This window comes from Euleptes europaea, chromosome 18 (genome assembly GCF_029931775.1).
Source record: "Euleptes europaea isolate rEulEur1 chromosome 18, rEulEur1.hap1, whole genome shotgun sequence".
NCBI lineage: Eukaryota > Metazoa > Chordata > Lepidosauria > Squamata > Sphaerodactylidae > Euleptes > Euleptes europaea.
Window position 1 is genome coordinate 11299896 of NC_079329.1, and position 25360 is coordinate 11325255.

Here is a 25360-nt window from a genome sequence, read left to right on the forward strand (position 1 = left end):
CAGATCTTGCAAACTGAAGGCTGTTGACATTCTACGGTGTTAATTCATACCCTGCCAGAAAATATTTTTGTTAGTCTTTAAAGTGCTACTGGACTCTTGCCCTTTTCTACTATTCTACGGTGTTGTAAATGTGGTTTTGCCTTCTGCAGGTTGCGCTCCAGATCTCGGGTCGGAGGAGCTGGAAATCAAAGGCAAGGCGTCCCCCCCGTCCCCCCGAAGCACCCAGGCGTCCTGCTCACCGGAACGGACGCGAGAGAGACCTTCCCTGGGCGCTGGGCTTCGGGGATCGCCTGCCTGGCCGCCCCGGCTTCCCCCGACGGCTGCTCTGGGAGGGTCCGGCCGCCTCTCCGAAGGGGCGGGCTGTCCTTCTCTCCCTCGCTGCCCGTGCCCAGGTGAGGGTGGCAGGCGGAGGAGGCGAGCGCAGGGAGCTCCGGAGGGGGTGGGGTGGGGGGGGTCAGACGCCACCCGGCCCCCCTCCCCGGCAGCTGGGACGCCCCCTGCCGTGCTGGCCGCCCCCCTCCCCGCGGGTGCCACCTGCCGCGACACCCGACACCCGGAACGCGCTGCTGGCTCAGCAGGGCAGCCCCCCCCCCCCGGCAGATCCCAGAGCACCGCCTGCTGGCCCGGCAGACCCCCCCTCCCCTTTTCCCTCCCCCTCCCCTCCCCCTCTCCCCCTCCCCTCCAAGGAACCCAGGAGTCCTGGCTCCAAGGAGCCCTTTCGTGCCACGCAGGGCGCTAGACCTCACGCTTGCCCCGGGGAAGCCAGGCTCGCTCGAGCAGGGCCGGATTAAGACCTTTAGGCCAGCGGGTCTCAACCTTTTGGGCCCCCTTCCCCCCCCTTCCGCCATTATTCAGAATATAATTCCCCCCTTCCCAAGAAGTTGTTAAAAACAAACTACAATTTTTCAGTAGTAGAAAAGGGCAAGAGTCCAGTGGCACCTTCAAGACTAACCCAAATATTTTCTGGCAGGGTGTGAGCTTTCGGGAGCCACAGCTCGCTTCTTCAGGTATCTGAATGTATCTAAATGTAGAAAAGGGCAAGAGTCCAGTAGCACCTTCAAGACTAACACAAATATTTTCTGGCAGGGTGTGAGCTTTCGGGAGCCACAGCTCACTTCTTCGGGTATCTGAATGTATCTGAATGTATTTAAATGTATCTAAATGTAGAAAAGGGCAAGAGTCCAGTGGCACCTTCAAGACTAACACAAATATTTTCTGGCAGGGTATGAGCTTTCGGGAGCCACAGCTCACTTCTTCGGGTATCTGAATGTATCTGAATGTATTTAAATGTATCTAAATGTAGAAAAGGGCAAGAGTCCAGTAGCACCTTCAAGACTAACACAAATATTTTCTGGCAGGGTGTGAGCTTTCGGGAGCCACAGCTCACTTCTTCGGGTATCTGAATGTATCTGAATGTATTTAAATGTATCTAAATGTAGAAAAGGGCAAGAGTCCAGTGGCACCTTCAAGACTAACACAAATATTTTCTGGCAGGGTATGAGCTTTCGGGAGCCACAGCTCACTTCTTCGGGTATCTGAATGTATCTGAATGTATTTAAATGTATCTAAATGTAGAAAAGGGCAAGAGTCCAGTAGCACCTTCAAGACTAACACAAATATTTTCTGGCAGGGTGTGAGCTTTCGGGAGCCACAGCTCACTTCTTCGGGTATCTGAATGTATCTGAATGTATTTAAATGTATCTAAATGTAGAAAAGGGCAAGAGTCCAGTGGCACCTTCAAGACTAACACAAATATTTTCTGGCAGGGTATGAGCTTTCGGGAGCCACAGCTCACTTCTTCGGGTATCTGAATGTATCTGAATGTATTTAAATGTATCTAAATGTAGAAAAGGGCAAGAGTCCAGTAGCACCTTCAAGACTAACACAAATATTTTCTGGCAGGGTGTGAGCTTTCGGGAGCCACAGCTCACTTCTTCCGGTATCTGAATGTATCTAAATGTATCTAAATGTTTTTAAATGTATCTAAATGTAGAAAAGGGCAAGAGTCCAGTGGCACCTTCAAGACTAACCCAAATATTTTCTGGCAGGGTGTGAGCTTTCGTGAGCCACAGCTCACTTCTTCCGGTATCTGAATGTATCTAAATGTATCAAAATGTATTTAAATGTATCTAAATGTAGAAAAGGGCAAGAGTCCAGTAGCACCTTCAAGACTAACACAAATATTTTCTGGCAGGGTATGAGCTTTCGTGAGCCACAGCTCACGAAAGCTCATACCCTGCCAGAAAATATTTTTGTCAGTCTTTAAGGTGCTACTGGACTCTTGCTCTTTTCTACTACTGCAGACAGACTAACACGGCTACCCACTGTGAATTATCTACAATTTTACAGGTTGTATATAATCTACAGGGTTGCTCTACAGAGGAAGGCACTGGCAAACCACCTCTGTTAGTCTCTTGCCTTGAAAACCCCATAAGGGGTCGCCATAAATCGGCTGCGACTTAACGGCACTTTACACACACACACACACACACACACACAATCTACAGGTCATCACACTTTGCTACCTCCCTCTCCCATAATTTTTCTCCCTCTCCCATAATACTAGAACGCGGGGTCATCTGCTGAAGCTGGAGGCTGAGAGATTCCAAACAGATAAAAGGAAGTATTTTTTTCACACAACGCATGGTTAAATTGTGGAACTCCCTGCCCCAGGATGTGGTGATGGCTGCCAGCTTGGAGGGCTCTAAGAGGGGAGTGGACGTATTCATGGAGGAGTGGGGTATTCATGGCTGTTAGTTAGAATGGATGCTAGTCATGCTGCATACCTATTCTCTCCAGGATCAGAGGAGCATGCCTATTATCTTAGGGGCTGTGGAACACAGGCAGAACGGTGCTGCTGCAGTTGTCTTGTTTGGGGGCTTCCTAGAGGCACCTGGTTGGCCACTGTGTGAACAGACTGCTGGACTTGGGCCTGGGTCTGATCCAGCAGGGTGTTTCTTATGTTCTTAGGCCATTTAAGCATGGGAGTTTTGCCTTGGATTTGCGACTCTCTAGATGCACATTTTCATTATTAAGCAATTTACTATTAAATTATTAAGTAATTTAATCTTCATTGTTGTTTTTTACATATCTATGGGGGCACCAAAACCTTTTAAGTCATGGGTTTTCAACAAGGGGAGAATTCCCCCTGGGGGGGACAATTTTAGGGTTGGGGGGGAATTGGGAACACTATTCAGCAAAGTGTGATGTCCTGTAGATTATGTACAATCTGTAAATTTGTAGTGTGTTTTTATTTTTGAGTTAGAGTGGGAAGGGGGAAATTATATTCTGAACAATGTTGAAAGGGGGAAATGGAGCAAAAAAGGTTGAGAACCACTGTTTTCAGTTCTTAGGGCCTCTAAAGGGCCATTTAAGCATGGGAAGTTTTGCCTGGGATTTGCTGCTCTCTAGATGCACATTTCCCCCATCCAAATACTCAAAACTCAGCCCCCATTCAGAGTTTGGAGATTAGGTCCACCGTTCATGTGGAGGAGTGGGGAATCGAACCCGGTTCTCCAGATCAGAGTCCACTGCTCCAAACCACCGCCCTTAACAACTACACCACGCTGGCTCTCTGCACCCGCTCAGAGGCACTCTTGGTCTTTCTCGCCTGGGGCCTTGCCAGAAGTCCCTGGTTGTATTTATCAGGCAGGAAACGTGATCCTGGCTGGAGGCCGGGCACAGGCGTCCCCCCATCCTGTGTTGTTATCCCGGGTAGCCTGAAAGGCACACTGGCCAGGGCCTCGTCTCCGGCGACCGGTGCGGCAAAGAAGACCCCGAGTGACTGTGGTGGTCACTCGCCGGCTCCCCTTTGCCCTTTCCCCGCGGCTGCTGTCGGGCCACAGGGCGCGTTGCTTCGCACAGCAGGTGTCACCTGTCGCCAGCCGTCCCAGGCCCACGCTGGATTTCACTGACGTGGCGGATCAGGTTCTGACCAGGGTATTTAAAGTCAGACATGCTCCCTCGCCCTGCCCCCTGCTTCGGGCCCTGCCCCTGGGCACCCCCCCCCCGCTCACCTTCCTCTGGAGCCCAACCAGAACGAAACAGGGTGTGGGTGTGTGAAAGAGAGAGAGGCTGAAATGCAGATGTGTCCTAAACAGTGTGTGTGTTTGTGTCTGCCTGGAAAAGTTTAAGCAGATTAAGTGTCACTAGATGAGCAACACTGACCCCTCCTGGTGGGTATGAAAAAGACTTACACCCACCACCACACACACACACACACACAAACACTATTGGGATGCAGCAGCCTAAGTTGCGCAGTAGGCCTGGGAAAGTGAGCTCAGCAGAACCAGTCTACAGTGCAAAAGGGTGAATGTATTATGGGTGTCAGTGTGTGAAGGCTAGAGAGAGATCTTCACACAATGCATAAATTGTGGATCTCCCTGCCCCAGGATGTGGCGATGGCTACCAACTTGGAAGGCTTTAAGAGGGGAGTGGACATATTCATGGAGGAGAGGGGTATTCATGGCTACTAGTTAAAATGGATACTAGTCCTGATGCATACCTATTCTCTCCAGGATCTGAAGAGCAGGCCTATTATATGAGGTGCTGTGGAACACAGACAGGACGGTGCTGCTGCAGTCGTCTTGTTTGGGGGCTTCCTAGAGGCACCTGGTTGGCGATGGTACGAACAGACTGCTGGACTTGATGGGTCTGGGTCTGATCCGGCATGGCCTTTCTTATGTTCTTATGAGATTGTTTCCATGCACCAGTTTTGAACACACTGGCTTTCCTGCGTCTCATGAGACTTTTTTTACTCACAGATACACACACTCATACGCACACACTTGCTTTCCCCACTCTGAAATTCACACAATGCGGGGGAGGGGGCCCCTGATCCTTCCTACTCATGGCTAGCCTGCACTTTAAAAGGGGAAGACGGCCCCCTCTAGTTGCCGGGGCCCCTCCGTCTCCGTTTGCCAATACAAATGCATTGGCATATTGTGTCTGAGAGAGAGAGAGAAGGCGCATGAGCCACGTGCCATGCCTAACAACCCATGGAATGCTAGTTTTATGTACAGAGGCTGAAGCTGACCAGCAGAGCCCCAGCCTTGTATACAGAGAGTTGCAGGTTCAATCCCCGGCATCTCCCTGTAAAAAGGTTCTCAGGTGGAGCAGGTGCTAGGAAAGCCCTTGCTCTGCCAAGAGATTCTGGAGACACTCCTGGCTTAGACCACTCGTGTGACTTAGAAAAAGGCAGGTTCATGAGTATGTGACAGAAAGTAAAATACTGGCTATATCTGTGGACACGGAACAAGTGTGTGAGGTTTTCTGTGTGAGTGCATGAGTTGTTTGTAACACTTTTGGAGATATATGCATACACATTGCTCCAGGAACTGGGGTATGCATGCAATGTTTTTGTTAGGGAATGAGGAGCGGGGGGTGGGGGGCTTGCAATTTGTGCCGCTTAGGTATGCTTTCCTGCTCCTCTGCAGTCTCCCAAATTCTGGATTCTCGTGACCTGGCTGAGAAATCCCTCGGACCTCTCCCAAGCCAGCCTCTGGGTCTGATCCCTTTTGCTGGGCAATCTACCCAGTGGTGGTGGTAGTAGTGGGCCGAATGAGCTCATAGGTCTTTCCCGGGCTCAGGTTTCAAAGATTAATTCCAGGAGCAGCCGTGGGCCCTGACGCCCGTCGACAAAGATAGCGCTTGCGGTCTGGGACAATGGAAAGAGGCACGTCCTAGGGACACCAAAAGGCCTGTATGGAAGACACCAGAAGTCCCTGCTCCCAGCCCCCATGCATCCCGGGATTTCAGTGTCACACACAGACAATGTTCACCAAATCAGTGCACGCTACAGAGACGAGAGTAGCCGGTTCTATCCCTCTCCTCCAATATTCTCTTGTCCCGTCTCTGGCAGCTGTTCCACTTTTCTGAGAATTATGTGTAGGATTTGGAAGCTCCCTTTACATCGAGATGATCTGTCCGGTTTTTCTTGGTCTCAATGAATAATTTTATTGGCCTGAGGAAAGGAATACATCGTTTGGGACAGTGTGACCTGGGGCCCGAAAGAGCAGCCGAGTTTGAGGTGGGAAAATGCTACCGTTCTCCCAAATATGAAGCTGACATCAGGTGACAAAGAGCTGAGGTGATAACAGCAAACAGTGGCCATTTTTTCCCTGACCTCGGATGTGGTAAATGACCTTCGAACTTCAGGGCAATCCCGTTATCAGCTAAACCAAAGGGTTTGAGGTTCTTCCGCCTCTTCCAAAATCCTGGGGGAAATATTCTGGCAAGGGCTTCCTGAGGACCCGAAACCATCTTGAATGCTGTTGCCGTCCCCTCCTTCTCATTGGCTGGAATCCAGGCCGTAGACTGCCCGCTGGTTGGCCGGGAGGGATTCGCGCTCCAGCTCCCACAGAAAACGACGCAGGCGTACAAGCTGCCGATGGAGGACGTCGTCGGTCACCGGCTCCGAGAGGCGCAAGCGGAAACCGTCGCATGGGAGAATCAGGGGTGGGTGGTCAGTGAAGCTCTCAAATATATCGCCTGGGACGTGGGAGGAAAGAACCGGAAAGGCAGCACTTGGTTTATAAAATGAAGACGGAATCGTGATTAGATATTTTTGGCATTCTGAGCAGACTTAAATATTTGTTCCCTTCACACACACACACAAAACATCCAGTTAAAAATATATACAATTAGAATTCTAGAACTCTGCATTTCCTCAGATTTTGCTGTCCTGGGCAGCTGCACCAGTAGCTCTACCCTCATTCGACCCTAGCCACACCCTCTGTTAAGTACTACAAGAGGTGTTAAGAGCCCATTTTTAGCAAGCAGTACCAAATGCAGCCACATTCCATTTCACTTGTTGGGGGGAGGGAGATGGTGCAGCTCCAGAGGGAAAACAAGGGAACAGAGTTGGAATAGAGGGGATTCTTTCCCAGCAGTGGAGAACACAGTGACGGGGGCTGTGCAAAAATGCCTTACACCCCAAGATTGATGCCAAGGTTCACAATCCAAAGGGGATAATTTTTAGGTTTGCACTCTGTACAGGCTCAGAATACATAAGGTACCTTTTGCTGGCTGGCAAGGGGGTGGGGAGAAGAGAAAGAGAAATGGGCATGAGTCACTTCTCAGATACAATCAGCCAGTGACATAGAAATGCAGATGACCCTGGCCAGTGAAGAACAAAAGGCACACAGCATCAGACTTCACCTATAGTCACACCTAAAGCTATAGAGAGCTGCGGGAAGCCAAAGTGTAGAGTTGCAGATAGGAAAAGAATTAGGGTCTGCAAAAGGGGGGCACATTTTCTCTTCACCGTTTTGTACAACGAGGAGAAGGAAGGAAGCCATTGTTTCCAGAAAGCAGCCATTGCTACGCAATGCTGAAATAGAAAAGGGGGAAACCCCAGATGCTAACACTAAGATAATGGATGAGTTCTAATTGCTTGCAACTTCACAAAGCGAACAGCCTATCCTTTTTTTCTGGGGTATGTAAGATTCAGGAGCAGAGGACTGTATTTGTATCACCTTTTCTTTGACCCTTGCTCAGTCAGTTGTGTTTACTTAGGTTGTGTGTGCTTTTTATTTTCTTATTAGCCTCCTTTATATTTTTAAGGCAGCTGATCTGATCTCTGTGATGCAAGTTAAAACTCTTGTTCAGTCCATGCTTACTAAGTCAAAAGGAGGAGGAGACAAAGATTTACCCTGCCCTCCTAAAGCATACAACTAAGTGTGTTAGTCCCCTCTGTAGCAAGTGCAAAAGAGAGGGAGACTCGAACTTAGAGCTAAGCCTGTAATCAGCAAAGTGACAGTGCTAACCCTCAGGCAGGATCCCTGGAAGAGAATTGGTTAATTGTTGGTGGTAATGCCCAGAGAGAGTAAGAAATTATGGAGCAGAGGAAAAGAAGCCTCTCTGGGCAGGTGACCAGGGATGGCTACAAAACTTTCTCACACTCACATGGGCAGAAACAAGCGCTTATAAGACTGTTTCCTCTACAGAAGAAAATTTCACCTGCTGAATTTCCATCGACACAGAACCCTTGACAGAAAAAAAACCCCAATGGCAATTGTAAGTGGTGGTGGGTGACAAAGATGTGGGTGTGGGGAAAAAGGGGATTCCTCACTCACTCTGTGCAATCTCATCTCTCTCTTCTTCTGGTGGGTCCCAGCCCTCGGGGGCCAGGCGGCCTGGTCCCAGCTGGTAATTCCGGAGTACGTGCTGGAGCTGGGCTGGAAGCAGAGCTGGATAGTCGCTTCTCAGGCGGGACCAAGATGCCTATGTACAAGCAGAACACAGCAGAACAGTTAGCAATAATGCCCTAACTAGGGTTGCCAGCACTGGGTTGGTAAATACCTGGAGATTTAAGGGGTGGAGCCTGAGGAGGACGGGGTTTAGGGAGGGGAGGGACTTCAATGGGTTATAATGTCTCTATACTAGACAGAGACATGATTCCTTTGGGCCCAGCACAAACTTACTATACCCATTTCAATCCCCTCCAAGACATCCAGTGTCTTGTGTCATAAAAGGTGGGGGGGATCTAGTTTTAAAATGGAACAAACAGGCCCAGTCTACCCTGCTCTTGTCAACCCTACTCAAGTGTACCCATTAAGGTTGCCAAATGCAGGTTGGGAAATTCCTGGAGACTCAGAGGTATAGCCTGGGGAGTGTGGGGTTTGGGGCGGAGAGGGATCTCAGCAGGGTCTAATGCCATACAGTCCACCCTCCAAAGCAGCCATTTTCTCTAAGGGAATGGATCTCTGTCGTTTGGAAATCAATTGAAATTATGGCAGATCTCTCGGTCCTACCTGTGCATTGGTGACCCTATTTGCTTCCCATACCTGGGCCCTCATGCGAGAATGCAAAGTGCCAAATAATAGTAATAATAAGAGTTGGTTTTTTATATGCCGACTTTCTCTACCACTTAAGGAAGAATCAAACTGGCTTACAATCACCTTCCCTTCCCCTCCCCACAACAGACACCCTGTGAGGAAGGTGGGGCTGAGAAAGTGTGACTAGCCCAAGGCCACCCAGCTGGCCTTATGTGTAGGAGTGGAGAAAGCAACCCGGTTCACCAGATTAGCTTCCGTCGCTCGTGTGGAGGAGTGGGGAATCAAACCCGGTTCCCCAGATTAAAGTCCACCGCTCCAAACCACTGCTCTTAACCACCACACCACGCTGGCTCTCGTAAATGATTAATTTTTTTTAAAAAAATAAACCAAAAGGGTTGCCAGCACACCCTCCTTTCATCAGACGCTTAAATCGTGAGCTTCAGGAGGGGAAAGCGGCAGCAAACGTCCGCGCCCTTTGCCCTTGCCCAAGCCAGCCAGCTGTTCCCAGACCTGGGCTCCCGTTCCCTTTGAGGCTCGGAGGAGGGCGAAGGCCCGGCGTCTGTTCACCTGCAGCAGGCTGTTTTTGGGCACGCAGAGCAGGTTGGCCGTGGTGCTCAGCTTGCGGAAGAACTCGGTGGCGATGTCCCCGAGGCCTACTCCCTGCAGCCAGTCAAGGACCAGGTCTAGGTTGGTCTGGATTTGCACCGCCTTGGCCCACTGGAACATGGACTGGGAACTGCCTGGGGGGAGAAAGAAGGGGGGGTCTGAGAACAAATCCTGAGCCATGCGTCTTGGTCACAGAATCATAGAGTTGGAAGGGGCCGCACCGGCCATTGAGTCCAACCCCCTGCTCAATGCAGGATCGGCCTAGAGCATCCCTGACAAGAGCTTGTCCAGCCTCTGCTTCAAGACTGCCAGTGAGGGGGAGCTCGCCACCTCCCCAGGTAGCCGCTTCCACTGTCGAACAACTCTTCCTGTGAACGTTTTTCTTCCTAAATATCCAGCTGGTACCTTTGCGCTTGCAATGTAAACCCATAATTGCGAGTCGTGTCCTCTGCTGCCCTCCTCTAAGTGTAGGGTTGCCAGGTCCCTCTTCGCCACCGGAGGGAGGTTTTTGGGGCTGGAGCCTGAGGAGGGCAGGGTTTGAGGAGGGGAGGGACTTCAATGCCATAGAGTCCAATTGCCAAAGCGGCCTTTTCTCCAGGGGAACTGATCTCTTATCAGCTAAAGTTCAGTTGTAATAGCAGGAGATCTCCAGCTAGTGCCTGGAAGTTATATATCAAAAGGCAGCACGAAGGCTCAATATTAAGTTTTAGGAACTATACGTGTATTGACGGCACTTTACACACACGTGTATATATTAATGATTTAGGAATAAATATTGAATTTGTTGCATACTTAATATTGAGCCTTCGTGCTGCCTTTTGATTTAATAGCCTATTCGCATTTGCAGCATAGGCTGTTTGCTTTTTTGTATTCTAGTGCCTGGAGGTTGGCAACCCTATCTGGCAGCCCTTCAAATATTTAAAGAGAGCAATCGTGTCCCCCCTCAACCTCCTCTCCTCCACAATGAACATTCCCAACCCCCCTTAGCCTTTCCTCATAGGGCTCAGTCTCCAGACCCTGATCATCCTCATGGTCCCCTGCCCCTGCCGCCCGCCGCCCGCCCAGTGCTTTCCTGCCCATGGCTCGCTCTTAGGCTCCCACCCCCCACCAGCTCACAAAATGCTAGATGAGGAGCCGCCTCAGCCTGGTAATTTCCTGTCCTGCTGAGGGCAGCCCTGAACTCCGGGACACGCAGGAAACAGCCTGCTTCCGCCAAAGACCAGGACAGAAAATAGGAGGAAATGTGTGTGTGTGTGTGTGTGTGTGTGTGTGTAGGGGGGGATATCGTGAGGTTCTTGTTCTTCCACAGGACAGGAGCAAAGAACACAACCTGATCCTCTGAAGGCTCTCGCCGGTTTTTGCACAGGGGGCTTAATAGGGTTGCCAACCTCCAGGTAGTTAGCAAAACTGAACAGCGCAAGCTGAATACTATTCAACATATTCACAACATTCTTGTAACAAGCAATGGAACTGCCATATGCGAATCAAAGTTAGTAAACTAAGTGATGGTATCTTCTTGGTGCCTCTGGCGGTGAAGACTTCTCCGAGCAGCCGTGTATCTGTTTGCATATATTGTCTGTTGATGTTTTGTTATTGATGATTTGTTTAGTTCACATTTAAGGGTGTTCACACTTGATCACTTGTTTGTAGTCTATCAATTTTGTATAATATAGAATTGCCTTTGAATGGTATTGAGCTTGCACTGTTCCTTTTTGCTAGCTAATCATTTTACAGTATAGGTGTTACTTTTTTGCCAGCCAACCTCCAGGTAGTAGTAGGAGGTTTCCTGCTATTACAGCTCATCTCCAGCTGACAGAGATCAGTTCACCTGGAGAAAATGGCCGCGTTGGCAATTGGACTCTATGGCATTGAAGCCCCTCACCTCCCCAAACCCCGCCCTCCCTAGGCTCCGCCCCCAAAACCTCCCGCCGGTGGCAAAGAGGGACCTGGCAACCCTGTTAAAAACTGGTCTCTTCCTTGAAAACGGAAGAGTCTCACTGCCAACGCGCCCCCACCCTTCCTGATTTGGGCCCTCACCCCCAGAAGAACGTGGTCCAGACCCACCTCTCTCCATGAGGGTGTTGAAGAGCGAGGCATTGGAGAAGAAGAAGAGGTACCCGAAGGTCTGCGAGACGAGGTCAGGATGCAGGTCGCAATTGTGGGTCAGCTCAAGCGTCGCCTGGTAGATGGCGAGGGTCCCCTGGATCCCCTCTGGCATGCTGCTGAGCTCCGGCACGTGGGACAGGTCAGCTGCGGCTGTGAAGGGGTTACTGTCCAGCAATGCAGGAAGAGCGGAGTATAGAGTCTGCCGGGGGTTGAAAAAGGGATTAAAAACATATGCGTGGGAGTTTTACCTGAGGTTCGTTGCTTGCTGGACCCACACCTTCCTGTTGGGAATCTATGCACCAGCAGTCTCCAAGCTGAAATCAAGCCCCCGCCCCTTGACATGCTGCTTTGTAATTGGCTTACTTGTAGTGCTTCCTGTGAGGGAAAATCCCCCCCCCAAAAAAACCAATTGCTTCATAAAAAAGCATTTTAAGAACAACAACAAAAAGGAGAAATCTGAAAGGAAGGGGGGGACAAATCCAAGCCTCGGTTTTAAAAAGATTTTCTTCTGCTCAGAAAGAGCTCTGAGGAAGCAGGAAGTATTTCAGTCCCCGCCTCTGGACATGCTGCTTTGTAATTGGCTCTGTCCCGCACTTTACCTTATGCATGAGGATTTCACCTGGGTTGAGCTCAGGGGAGATGGAAGAATCGGGCTAATAGAGGAAAGGGAAGACCTGGACATTGGGAGGGCTGGCAGCGACATCATCTCTAATGGACGGAAAACTCATGCATCACTTCAAGGAACAACCAAGATAGACCGGGGGCTAAGGTGATTGAAAGTACCCAAGCATAAACAACCACAGACTATGGCAAAAGGCAGGCCAGTGGGTGAGTTGGGAGGAGAAGGCGGGAAGCCAATCGTCGTCAGGGCAGGCCACTCACCTTAGTGAGGTAGTACACAGACTGCTGGAAGGTGGACATGATGACCTCGTCTAAGACGGCCATCGCCTCATCACACGTCTCCAGATCGCTGGAGAGCAAAGCGTTGTGGGAAACCCCTGCAGGGATGATTACAGACAGAATCAGATATCTTCTCTGCGAGCTGGTTCAACATTAATTCTTTCCCTGGGAAACCCTGAGAACTCTGGTTCTATGAGCCAGGCTAAGGACTGCTAGAAGAAAACTATCAGCACCTGCTTCAGACTATGATCTCCAGGATTCTTGGGGAAAGCCATGACAGTATAAAACTGACAAAGAACGGCTACTACTGTACAGGTGCCTTTTTGTGTGTGCCGTGGTTTTCAAGGCAAGAGACTAACAGAGGTGGTTTGCTATTGCCTGCCTCCACGTAGGGTTGCCAACTTCCAGGAACTAGCTGGAGATTGCCTGCTATTATAACTGATCTCCAGCAGATAGAGATCAGTTCCCCTGGAGAAAATGGCCGCTTTGGCAATAGGACTCAATGGCATTTAAGTCCCTTCCCTCCTCAGGCTCTGCCCAAAAATCCTCCCGCCGGTGGTGAAGAGGGACCTGGCAACCCTACCTCCACGGCATGGCTCTGGTATTCCTTGGAGGTCTCCCATCCAAATATTTGCCAGGGTCGACCCTGCTCAGTTTCTGAGATCTGATGAGATCAGGCTATCCTGGCTATCCAGGGGAGTTACCGCATTATGTATTCCCACCAACGTATTAAGAGTTTGAAAATGTTATAAAAAATACTGTTCGCACTTTGTTTGGCCCCTTTAGCTGTGAAGACGTCTTCCAACCATTTTTAGCCGTGGTATCCAAAAACCCTTTTAAAGCGATGTTTTTTATAAAATTTTCAAACTCTTGATACATCGCTGGGAATACATAATGCGGTAACCCCCCCAGGTCAGGGCACAGATGCCCTTAGAGCAGCCTTATTTCCAGTCTTCTGTAGGAAACCCACGAACCTCTCTTGCTCTTCTGCCCTTTCCAGACAACCCAGGAATCCTAGCCCTTTCCCCCACTCCATCATCTTCTGGAGAAACTCAAGAAGTCCTGCCTTTTAGACCCTCCCCTCCTAACAGCATACCGGCCTGGTGCCCCTCCACCCTACCATGACCCTAGAGAATGCAGGATGCCTGGGCTCACCCTCCAAGTCTAGGTCCTTCTCGATGTCCAAGACCCTCTTCTGCACCAAGTTGAGCAGCTCCATAGAGTTGGCCATCCACAACATGAGGGGGCGCAAGTCGGCCGCCACTTGTTCGATGCTGAGCTGGCCCACCTCGTCTTTGTCTTGCTGGCTGTGAGGACCAGACAAGAGGAGGGTGGATTAACAGTGAGCGGCAGGGGGGTTGCTCCCACCTGCCATGGAGAAGCAGCTGCCTTTCGGCCGGGGTGTAACAAAGACAGCTGGGCTGGATGCTTGGGATGCAACCCATTCCGCACATTTTCAGAGTTCAGCAGGAGTTCAGAGTTTCCTGACATTTGTGAACTTTGCGCCCGAAGGACTTGGAGAATCGCTTCTCGTTTTGTTACTCGGGAATTTGCAGTTTGCCTTACGTCGCGCCCCACTGAGCACGGAGGTCTTTCTGGGCGCTTCCTTGGAAATTATGAATTCTCGATATTTTTAAGAAGCTTTCAGGACAGTCCATTTTCAGTGCAGAGCATTTGTTATCCGCTTGCTACTCGCAGCCCTGACATCTTCCCTCAAGATGGAGGATATTGTGTTTCCCCAACCTTATTTCGTTATATTTTACATCAGGGACAAAATGCACACCTTCCCACAAATAGCTGTGCATTCCTCCTCTCCAACGCTGGAGCACAAATGTATCCTGATTTATCTATTTTTTTGTAAAGAGCAATGTGGCTATGGGTCTCTTCTGGTCTGCCACAGAAAGGATGCAAAGTCTTGGTTCAGTCAGGGGAGGGGCCATGGCTCAGTGGTAGAGCATCTGTTTGGCATGCAGAAGGTCCTTGGTTCATTTCCCAGCATCTCCAGTTAAAGGGACTAGGTGAGTAGGTGATGTGAAAGACCCCTGCCTGAGACCCTGGAGAGTCAGAAAGAGGGGCCATGGCTTAGTGGTAGAGCATCTGCTTGGTATGCAGAAGGTCCCAGGTTCAATCCCCAGCATCTCCAGTTAAAGGGACTAGGCGAGTAGGTGATGTGAAAGACCCCTGCCTGAGACCCTGGGGAGCCGCTGCCGGTCTGAGTAGACAATACTCATGTATGAAAGGAGGATAGTTGGTGGGGTAATTCCTAGTGCAAAAGTGGAACATACTCGCCTTGCCCGACTTAGTGTGCTAGCTCTATCAAGGTCTGCCACCCTTGTGTTAATCAACTTCTTCGCTTCCTGGAGACCCATATTACTGAGTTTTGAATAGACAATACTGACTTTGATGGACCCAGGGTCTGATTCAGTAGAAGGCAGCTTCATGTGTTTATGTGTGTTCAGTCATTATGCAAAAACATGGTTTAATTTAACCTGTGATTGTCTGAATGCCAGCCACTCATTAACTAAGGTTAAGGTACATCAAACCAGGTTCTTAAATAGGGTTACCAACTCTGGGTTGAGAAATTCCTGGAGATTTGGGGATGGAACCTGGAGAGGGCAGGGCTTGGGGGGAAGGGACCTCAGTGGGGAATAACGCCCATAGAGTCCACCCTCCAAAGCACCCATGTTCTCCAGAGGAACTGATTTCCGTATTCTGGAGATGAGCTGGAATTCCAGATCTCCAAGTCCCACATTACGATTGGCAACCCTAATCTTAAACCAAAGTTTGGTTTCTTAACCACAGTCGGTCTCAACTATGGTTTCACGTTACGTGCAAATATGGACGTCCCAGCTCAATTCCTGGTGCTGTCCTCTCTGCAGTCCAGGCTGGGATACAGATGGGCCTTTATGGGGGAGGCAGGGGAAAAACTGAAAGCAGTGAAACCAGAATTTCTGGAGGCACCCTAGGATTTTAATGACTGTCTGTGGGCCATATCCTGGTTTCACAAATTGTGTGTGTGTAAAGAGATGTTAAGTCACAGTTGACTTAGTTTATGGTGACCCCGTAGGGTTTTCAAGGCAAGAGATGTATAGAGGTCGTTTGCTATTACCTCCCTCTGCAAAGAAGAGTTGGTTTTTATATGCCAACTTTCTCTACCACGAAAGGGAGACTCAAACCGGCTTACAATCACCTTCCCTTCCCCTCCTCACAACAGACACCTTGTGAGATAGGTGGGGCTGAGAGAGCTCTAAGAGAGCTGTGACTAGCCCAAGGCCACCCAGCTGGCTTCGTGTGTAGAAGTGGGGAATCAAACCTGACTGCTCCAAACCACCACTCTTAACCACTACACCACGCTGGCAAGAGAGCAGCAGAGGTGGTTTGCCATTGCCTCCCTCTGCATAGCAACCCTGATATTCCTTGGCGGTCTCCCATCCAAGTACTAACCAGGGCGGACTCTGCTTAGCTTCCGTAACCTGACAAGATCAGGCTACCCTGGACCATCCATGTCAGGGGAAGCGGTTTCCAACGTCTAAGCCCATTGACCTCTGGGTGTAACTCTGCTTAGGATTGCGCTGTCAGAGACGTATATTCCAAGAGGGTGGCACCCCATCACGCATAACAGCACCTCCTCAGAGGCCAAGTATGAGACAACTTCCGCCCTCACTCACTTTTCCGGCTGCCGATCTCCAATCTCTTTTATCTTGTCCTAGGAAGGATAAAAAAAAAATTAATGGTGTGGACGGGAACCAACACGTATCATCTTTACATCCTTGCCAGACCCGAGCTATAGAAAAATAAGCCTTGGAAGAGCTAATGAGGAAATTGCTGCCCTTTTAGATCCTTTTCTATCAAACTATGCTAATCAAGCCGACGATAGTTTAACTTGTTGTTATCCTCCCAAAGTTCTGAGATTATTGAATCTGTAGCCAAATTTCTTGGTGATGTAATTAAGAGGCGAGGTAAAATGATGTATAGTGGCTAGGTTTACTCTTTTTGATGGCCCTTGGTATGTCAATAAAGGTACTGAAACTGAAATGAGGAAATCTGTTCACTTGTCTGCTGCATTTAAACAGGCATGTCCCGACATATCTGTGGGTAGAAGTGGGTGAGGGTGTTTTGGCTGTGGGGTGAACACTGCATAGCCCCCCTCCCCGGCCTTTACTTTTGTACAGACGTAAATCATGAACAATGAGAAATCACTGCATGAGTACATACATGACAAACAAGAAAGGATGCTATATAAATGCACAAAAAACTAGGGGGAAAATCCCTTATGTTTCCCAGCCTGATGAAATTGACAAGAGACCCTTCAATGAGGAAAAAAAATGTCAAATTGACTTATCCAAAGGTAAGTGTCCAAGCAAAAATGGTAGCGTTTTTCTTCTGCTATGCCGTTTATAAGCCGTTTGTAGGTTAGAAGACTTTCTTCTTCAGGTTCAGAAACCAACAATGGAACCGGAATGTGTTGTCTAGATCATATTAAGGACGTTTCGCTATGGGCTTCATCAGCCACGAATAATTAAGTTGAATTAAATAAACCATAGTAGGCAAGAAATGACAATGGACCACCAAGGCTCCTCACACGGATCTCAAAAAATGGATCAACCTGGAGGTTAGCAAGCCTAGTTCTAATTGCTTGCAACTTCACAAAGTGAACAGCCTATCTTTATTTACCGCTGTCCGGGTAGACAAGGGAGGCCTACAAATAGGAATAAAAGAGCATGAAACAAGCAGCGTTTGTCATTTACCCAAACAGCTTCCTTGACCAGCTGAGCGATCCTGGCAATCAACCTGGGCAGGTGACCTGGCTCCAGCTCCCGTGCAGCGTGGTCCAGACAGAGCCCAAAGAGGAAGGCGGGGCCCAACCTGCAGCCTGGAGCTTCCTGGAGCCGGACGATCTCAGCCAGGAGGGCCTCCTGCTCCTGGGGTCGGTAACGCAGCTGCGGTTCTCTGCTCTTGAGGTAGGCCCGGAATGCCTCCTGCCGCTCCTGCAGGGACCGGCCGCAGGCCTGGCACGCCAAAGCCCCCACCAGCCCCGGGGACACCCACGCCTTGGGCAGCCAGGCCGGCGCAGCCGGCGCAGCTCGCGGGTCCTTGTACATGAAGAGGAAATGCTGCCCCATCCCCAGCAAGTCTCCGGGGGCCAGCTCCACCTGGCGATGGAGCGGGGCGCCGTTGTGGGTGATGGACGCCCCGCGGAAAGGCCGCACCATAGCCGAGCCCCGGGGCTGGCTGGGGTCTGCGGGGGGCACTGAAGACACTACGCAGCAGTGGCGGGGCAGGATGTCCGGGGCGCTCAGGAACGTGTCCACATAGCTGGATTGGTCTGCAGCCAGGCGGCGTTCCGGGCGGCCAAAAATGTGTCGGCGGCGTGTCATCACATGGATCACAAACTCCTGCAAGGAGGGGGGGAGGGGGAAATGGAGCAATGCCAATAGAAAAGCAACCCAGATTCTTAGGAACAATAGGCATATTGGGTCAACTCACTCCCTCACTCAACTCACTCAACTCATATTGGGTCAACTCACCTACTGCCTTATGAACCTACCCAACCACTGTGGTCACCTTGGGAGGCACTGCTCTGAAGATAGAGTTGCCAGCCTCCAGGTTAGGGTTGCCAACTGCCAGGTAGTAGCAGGAGATCTCCTTCTAATACAACTGATCTCCAACCGATAGAGATCAGTTCACCAGAAGAAAAATGGCCGCTTTGGCAGTTGGTCTCTATGGCATTGAAGTCCCTCCCCTCCCCAAACCCCACCCTCCTCAGGCTCTGCCCCAAAAATCTCCCACCGGTGACAGAGGGACCTGGCAAACCTACTCCAGGTAGTAGCTGGAGCTCTCCTGCTAATACAACTGATCTCCAACCGATAGAGATCAGTTCACCTGGAGGATATGGCCCCTTTGGCAATTGGACTCTATGGCATTGAAGTCCCTCCCCAAACCCCGCCCTCCTCAGGCTCCACCCCAAAAACATCCCGCCAGTTGCGAAGAGGGACCTGGCAACCCTGTTTGAAGACCCTGCTTTGCATTCTGGGTTGAGGTTGGTGGCCACCCAGGAGAGGACCTTCTCGGTCATGGCACCAAAACTGAGGAACTCTCTCCCTAGAGAGATTGTCCCCTTCTGTTGCCGCCCTCCACTAGTTGGTAAAGAGATATTTTAGGGCGCTTATTGAGATTTATTTTATTTGTTAAAAAAAATATTTTTAAAAGCATTTTCATGCCACCTTTCCACCCAAATAGGGCCCCATGCTATTGTTGTTGGTTTTCAAATGTTAAGACTATGTTGTATGCCACCACAGATACCAGGCCAGTAGAGATTTCAGGGTCCAGGTGTTTTAAAATCATTATATCTAATCCTAAATTGGGCCTTCGAGTATGGCTTGAAAAGTCCACACAATGGGCCAGGGACAGGCAAGAATGACTTTTCCATAACCCTGAGGGAAGACCCAGATTTGCAGAAAAATGTGAAATGTAACAAACAATCATTGGGGAGCTCCCCTCTCCCCAAAATATTAGAAACTTTAAGAGATGAATGCCCACCAAGATCATGCAAGGCTACATTCTGAGATCTCAACGGCCATTTGGGGGGTTGCTAGGCAGCGGCAACAATATTGCTAAACCCTTCAAGCCTTGGTTTCTGTCAGTCAAAGGGTGGTGGTGGGGGGGGAGAGGGTAATGCAGAGCTACCTAACTTTCCATCATCCCTACCTGCTTTTCATTGTAGCCCAACAACTGCAGAAAATAGGGGTGCTCGGTTGGCGGTTGTATTAGGCACTGTGACAGCTGCTCTAGATTGGATGAATCCACGGGGGTCTCGTCGGAGGCAGGAGCCGACAGGCCCTCAGCACCCTTGGTCCGTGGCTCTTCAGCCGGGCCTCCTTCGGAAGGCTCACCGACCGCCATACTGAGCACGTTTTTGCGCTCCCTGCGGCGCTTCGTGCTGAGATTCATCTCGCTGATGCTGCGCCGGAGCGAGAGGTTGTCTGCCCTCTCCTTGGGGGCCACGTGGCCCCCTGAAGCGGCGCGGGAACGGCGGGATTGCTGCCGGCGGGTCTGGGAGTTGGTTCCTGCAAGAGAGGAAGAGATAGGAAGAGGCGGAAAACAAGACGGATGCCGAGTTGGCCCTGCTTAGAAATGGTATATGAGGATGGCCAAACTAACGGAATTCCTACATGGAAAGGATATGGAAGAATTAAAAAAAAAAACTTGGGTAAAGGCCGCCACATATTGGGATAAACTGGCAAAAATTGATTTTACTACTTTAATTAGTGAGTTATAGAAACTAGTTTTTAATAATTTTATATTTTACTGTTAGTAGATTTAAAAAAAAAAAACTGTTTAGACACTTCTTCGGAAGTCGGGTGATGGGTGACTTTTTTACAGTGGGTGGAGGATTGAAGGGGTATCTTTTTGAAGCTTAAAATTTGGTATCTGTGAATGTATTACCGTAATTAGTAAATATAGATACTCTTTTGTATTATCTTTTTTATTTTTTAATATGTTATTATTGTTGTGTTTGTTTGTTTTGTTTTATGTTATAAAATTAATAAAAATAAAAAATATATAAAAAAAGAAATGGTAAACCGACGCTGTTTAAGAGGGAGACTCAAGAACAGAGTTATGCCATGCCAAAATGCTCTCGACCCCACCTAAAACCTAATTTATGTGAGCAGTGACGCAAAATACAGAGAAACTGTATACATGTATATAATCTTTTTTGCTAGTTAGGAGCATTTTACCATGCCAGAGGCCAAGAAAGGGAAGGCATAATGGGCTATACCCAAATCGCTCTGATTCCTTTGCTGCATCTGCCAAAGGAAGAATTGCCATTCTCCTGACGCCCTGGGAATTCCACTGACCTTGATTGTCTACCATAGGCCAACCAACCCTGGATGTATTTCTAACTGGGTTAGGGATATAAATAGGGTTGCCAGGTCCCTCTTTGCCACCGGCAGGAGGCTTTTGGTGCGAAGCCTGAAGAGGACGGGGTTTGGGGAGGGGAGGGACTTCAATGCCAGAGTCCAATTGCCAAAGTGGCCATTTTGTCCAGGGGAACCCATCTCTATCAGCTGGAGATCAGTTGTCATAGCAGGAAATCTCCAGCTAGTACCTGGAGGCTGGCAACCCTATCTACCACCTGCCTGTGCGTCCTTCCTTTGCCCACTGGCAGGCAAACGCTCCCCCTCCTGGGCGCCTAGCTACTTGGGCGGCCCAGCATTGCCAGGGTGACAGTCACAGCAGAGGCACTGCCAGCCACACAACCCTTCCCAGCACCATTGAGGAAAGGGCATGCAGGTGGCGGTGGGAGGGGCCATGAGCAGGCAGGGGAAGGAGACACAGGCAGGTGCGGGTTACAGGACGGGAGGTGTGAGCGGAGGTCCTGGTGGTGGGCACAGGAGAGGCGAGGGGGCCAGGAGCACTCTATGCCCAAGGCCCATCAAAACCTGGAACTGGCCCTGGCTAAATTGATTAAAATTATTTTTAATTGACTAAAAAGTTGCCATGATTGATTGGGTGATGGATTTTTAATGTATTGGGTGTGTGTAAAGTGCCTTCAAGTCGCAGCCGACTTATGGCGACCTCTTTTGGGATTTTCATGGCAAGAGACTAACAGAGGTGGTTTTGCCAGTGCCTTCATCTGCACAGCAACCCTAGTATTCCTTGGTGGTCTCAAATCCAAGTACTAACCATGGCCCACCCTGCTTAGCTTCTGAGATCTGACAAGATCAGGCTAGCCTGGGCCATCCAGGTCAGGGCTTTTAATGCATTAATGACTTTCAATACAACATTTTCCAAAAAACTATAGGATGCTGGTATTATCTTAGAAGAGGCAAGCCTTCTTCTTTCACACACATGTGGATTGCTTCTTCTAAAATGGGACCTGTTATCACATGCATGAGGATTACATAAAAACAAGGAGAAATGTGCCTTTTTCTTCAGACATATATGCAAATTTAGGTAAATTTAATTGATTAATGAAGTAAAATTCATATCAATCAACTAGGAGTTCTCTAATCAGGCAACGGCCCTAGCAACTGCCAAGCTTTTGAGCTCTTCTTCACAGTCATGAGGACCAGAAACTTTTTTTCAGTTAAATACAAGAGCTTCTGGAGAATTGGAAAAGCTCATGAAATTCGGAAAGGCAGATCCGGCACTGCAGGGGAAAGGCTGCTGGGACAGATTCCTCTGGCAGTTCCTTGTAAGTTCGACACCCTCCACTCACCGGAGCCGTCATCATCCTCTCCTTCCGCCATCTTCTCCACATCGCAGCGCCGGCGGATCTCAAAACGGCGAGTGCAGCCGGTTTTGGGCTTCCACACGTCCTGCAGCACGAGCGGCCGTTCGGAGTCGCCCACTGCCCGAAGATACTGGGCCTGCCAGGAGCTGTCCGTGCCGTGGACGCTGCCCACCACGTCGCACAACACGTAGGCATCCTCCGCGTTGGGCTGCGCCACCCCATAGCGTTCCAGCGCTTCGATCACCAGCTGACGGGCAGTGGAGCGCGCGGTGGCCAGCACGCTCTTGTAATTGGCCCCCGTGGAGATGTCCCCGCCGTAGATTTTCAGGACCCCCGGGACTTCCCCCTGCGACGGGGGCTGCACTCGGTCTTCGGGCAGCGGTTCGATGAAGTCGGCCAGCTTCTTCTCACTGGCCCAGCGACCTCCGCCCCCGCCACTTGGCCCTCCGGTCCCTCCTCGCAGGAAGAGCGTCGAGAGCCTCTTGTGTCGGCTGGCCTTGTTCTTGGTGGCCGGGCGCATCTCCACGGGCTCACTGCCACGGCTGGCGGTGTCTGATGATGTAGACCTGCAAATAGGATCGAGAGCCTGGAAGAGGCAGTGGGGAAGACACCGGCAGCTGGACTGTTGGGTTCAGCGGGGAAGACACCGGCAGCTGGACTGTTGGGTTCAGATGGAGGAGACCTAGGGTTGCCAACCTCCAGGTACTAATACAAAACAATAACCTATGCTGCAAATGGGGTTAACTCTCAATAAAGATCAGCACGTGGGCTCAGTATACTATAACCAATGCAAAGTTCAACCAATCCAAATTCTCAACGAATTATTAGTACCGGTACCACATAACTTATTTACTCCTTACATCAATCAATATATTCAGGCATTAACAGCTTGCCTAAACTTATCTAAATCCCACACAAAATACACAACTACACAATTATACATAAGCTTGACTTAGCTATATCACACTAGACCAAATCAGCATACAGCCGTCAATCTGGAATGTAAATCCAACTGTTCCACAATTCCATGATAATACAGTCAGACGTGCAGTTCATCAGGTAAAGTCTACAGTCTGTAGTCCACAAGGCAAGGATGTGTGATCGATCCCAAAACCACATTTCGTATCCTTCATCAGCTTGCCTAAATGCAGATATTCTTGAGGCCATTCATCCACAAATTGTTAATGATGCTCCTGGTCAGGGACCATTCTCACACATTATGTCCATAGTAGCATCTGAAATTGACCAACTTCACGTATCTTTCCCTTCAGTGGGGGTGATCAATTTCAGATGCTACTATGGACATAATGTGTGAGAACGGTGCCTGATACGAAACGTGGTTTTGGGATCGATCACACGTCCTTGTCTTGTGGACTACAGACGGTGTTGCTGCTTAGCAGACGATCATAGACTTTACCTGATGAACTGCGCGCCTGACTGAATTATCACGGAATTGTGGAATAAGGCACTGGCAAACCACCCTGTAAACAAAGTCTGCCTAGTAAATGTCAGGATGTGATGCCACCCCATGGGTCAGGAATGACCCAGTGCTTGCACAGGGGACCTTTACCTTTACCACAGTTGCATTTACATTCCAGATTGACGGCTGTATGCTGATTTGGTCTCGTGCAATATAGCTAAGTCAAGCTTATGTATAATTGTGTGGTTGTGTATTTTGTGTGGGATTTAGATAAGTTTAGGCATGCGGTTAATACCTGAATATATTGATTGATATAAGGAGTAAATAAGTTATGTGGTACTAATAATTTGTTGAGAATTTGTATTGGTTGAACTTTACATTGGTCATAGTATACTGAGCCCATGTGCTGATCTTTATTTAGAGTTAACCTCCAGGTAGAAGAAGAAGAGTTGGTTTTTATAGGTACTAGCTGGAGATCTCTTGCTATTACAACTGATCTCCAGCCGATAGAGATCAGTTCACCTAGAAAAAATGGCCGCTTTGGCTATTGGACTCTATGGCATTGAAGTCCCTCCCCTCCCCAAATCCTGCCCATCTCAGGCTCTGCCCCCAAAACCTCCCGCTGGTAACAAAGAAGGACCTGGCAACCCTAGGGAGACCTATGGCCAAATATCTGTTCTGCCACAAAGCCAGGGCCTCTCTGCTTAACCCACCTCAGAAATTTCAGGAGGATAAAATGAAGGAAGAAAAGTTGGTTTTTATATGCCGACTTTCTCTACCACTTAAGGAAGAATCAAACCGGCTTACAAGCACCTTCCATTCCCCTCCCCACAATAGACACCCTGTGAGGTAGGTGGGGCTGAAAGAGCTGTGACTAGCCCAAAGTCACCCAGCTGGCTTCATGTAGAGGAGTGGGGGAACCAACCTGGTTCATCAGATCAGCCTCTGCCGCTCATGTGGAGGAGTGGGGAATCAAACCCGGTTCTCCAGACCAGAGTCCACCGCTCCAAACCACCACTCTTAACCACTACACCACGCTGGCTCTCTAGGGGGACAGTGTAATTATAAAGGAACAGTGTAATTATAAATGGATGCCCACCACACAGGGAAACGCATATGGAAATGTGACCTTATGGGTGGGCAAGTCCCTCCATAATCGGCAGTCCTGTCTGCACTTCTCGTTTAATCAAAATGTTAATCAAAATCTCTCATCTCCCCACTTTCCATATTGCCTGCTCAGATGTGTTCCAAAGAAGTTTCATTAGCACCGGCCTCACACTTCTGTTTGGCATAATAAATGTCCTATACGCTTTCCGCTTGCGTAGGTTTTCTATTAACCCCCTGGGTGGGATGTTTGAGTTAAGAGCCACTCATCAAATGCCATGGCTTGGAGTACGTGGTTCCCAGTGTGCTGCAGACCCAGACAATAGCTGCTGCACATATGCGCTGCTTAATCGGAAGCGAACGCCTGTTAGGGGCTGTCCAAATTTCTTTACAGCCAGCAGAACACAGATAGCTGTTTAGTAGAGGTGGTGGAGTAATAGGGTGGCCAGCCTCCAGGTACTAGCTGGAGATCTCCTGCTATTACAACGGATCTCCAGCCGATAAGAGATCAATTCACCTGGAGAAAATGGCCGCTTTGGCCATTGGACTCTATGGCATTGAAGTCCCTCCCCTCCCCAAACCCCGCCTTCCTCCGGCTCTGCCCCCTAACCTCCCACCGGTGGCGAAGAGGGACCTGGCAACCCTAGGGTGGGAGAGAGGTAGAACAAATTGGGACTGACTCCAGCCTAGCTGGGCCCGTGAGAAAGCCACTTACTTGACCGACCCCACGCTGGGCCACCTGCGACCAAGCTTGGCAAAGTGTTTCTTCGGGGAATTGATCCAAAGGCCAACAGGAAAGTGAAGTTTCCCAAAGCGGGGGCTCCCGTCTTTTCGTTCGTCCGAGAACATGGTCAGAAGGACCCGGCACTTTTAAAAGGTGGATATGAAGAGAGAGAGACACACACATCCCCCATCAAAGGCTGATTCTCAACAGACGTGGCCGTTCTAGCCTCAAGGGTTTCTACCTAGGGTTGCCAACCTCTAGGTACTAGCTGGAGATCTCCTGCTATGACAACTGATCTCCAGCCGATAGAGAACCGTTCCCCTGGAGAAAATGGCCACTTTGGCAATTGGACTCTATGGCGTTGAAGTCCCTCCCGTCCCCAAACCCCAAACTCCTCAGGCTCTGCCCCAAAAACCTCCCGCCAGTAGCAAAGAGGGACCTGGCAACCCTAGCTCTACCTCAGGTGGCTTCCATAACACCCAGAC

The 25360-nt window shown here is 49.7% G+C and overlaps 1 protein-coding gene across 1 annotated transcript; it reads right to left on the reverse strand.

Moving 5' to 3' along the window:
• Positions 1 to 6289: 6289 nt before the first annotated feature.
• On the reverse strand, positions 6290 to 25007 carry RASIP1 (Ras interacting protein 1). The gene is made up of 11 exons (XM_056863738.1): positions 24867 to 25007; positions 21613 to 22193; positions 19098 to 19456; positions 17138 to 17785; positions 16058 to 16095; positions 13545 to 13696; positions 12372 to 12487; positions 11448 to 11688; positions 9345 to 9517; positions 8076 to 8223; positions 6290 to 6489 (listed from the first exon to the last, which is right to left on the reverse strand). The coding sequence occupies exons 1-11, from the start codon at positions 24998 to 25000 to the stop codon at positions 6290 to 6292; spliced, it is 2790 nt and encodes a 929-aa protein (XP_056719716.1). The 5' UTR covers positions 25001 to 25007.
• Between the last annotated feature and the right edge of the window lie 353 nt (positions 25008 to 25360).

Coding starts and splice junctions, on each gene's coding strand:
- RASIP1 (XM_056863738.1), bottom strand. CDS start 25,000: ATGTTCTCGGACGAACGAAAAGACGGGAGCCCCCGCTTTGGGAAACTT. Junction 13,697..16,057: donor GGAGATCGGCAGCCGGAAAA/GTGAGTGAGGGC, acceptor TGGTCCTCACAG/CCAGCAAGACAAAGACGAGG. Junction 8,224..9,344: donor CCAAAAACAGCCTGCTGCAG/GTGAACAGACGC, acceptor GCTTGTACATAG/GCATCTTGGTCCCGCCTGAG.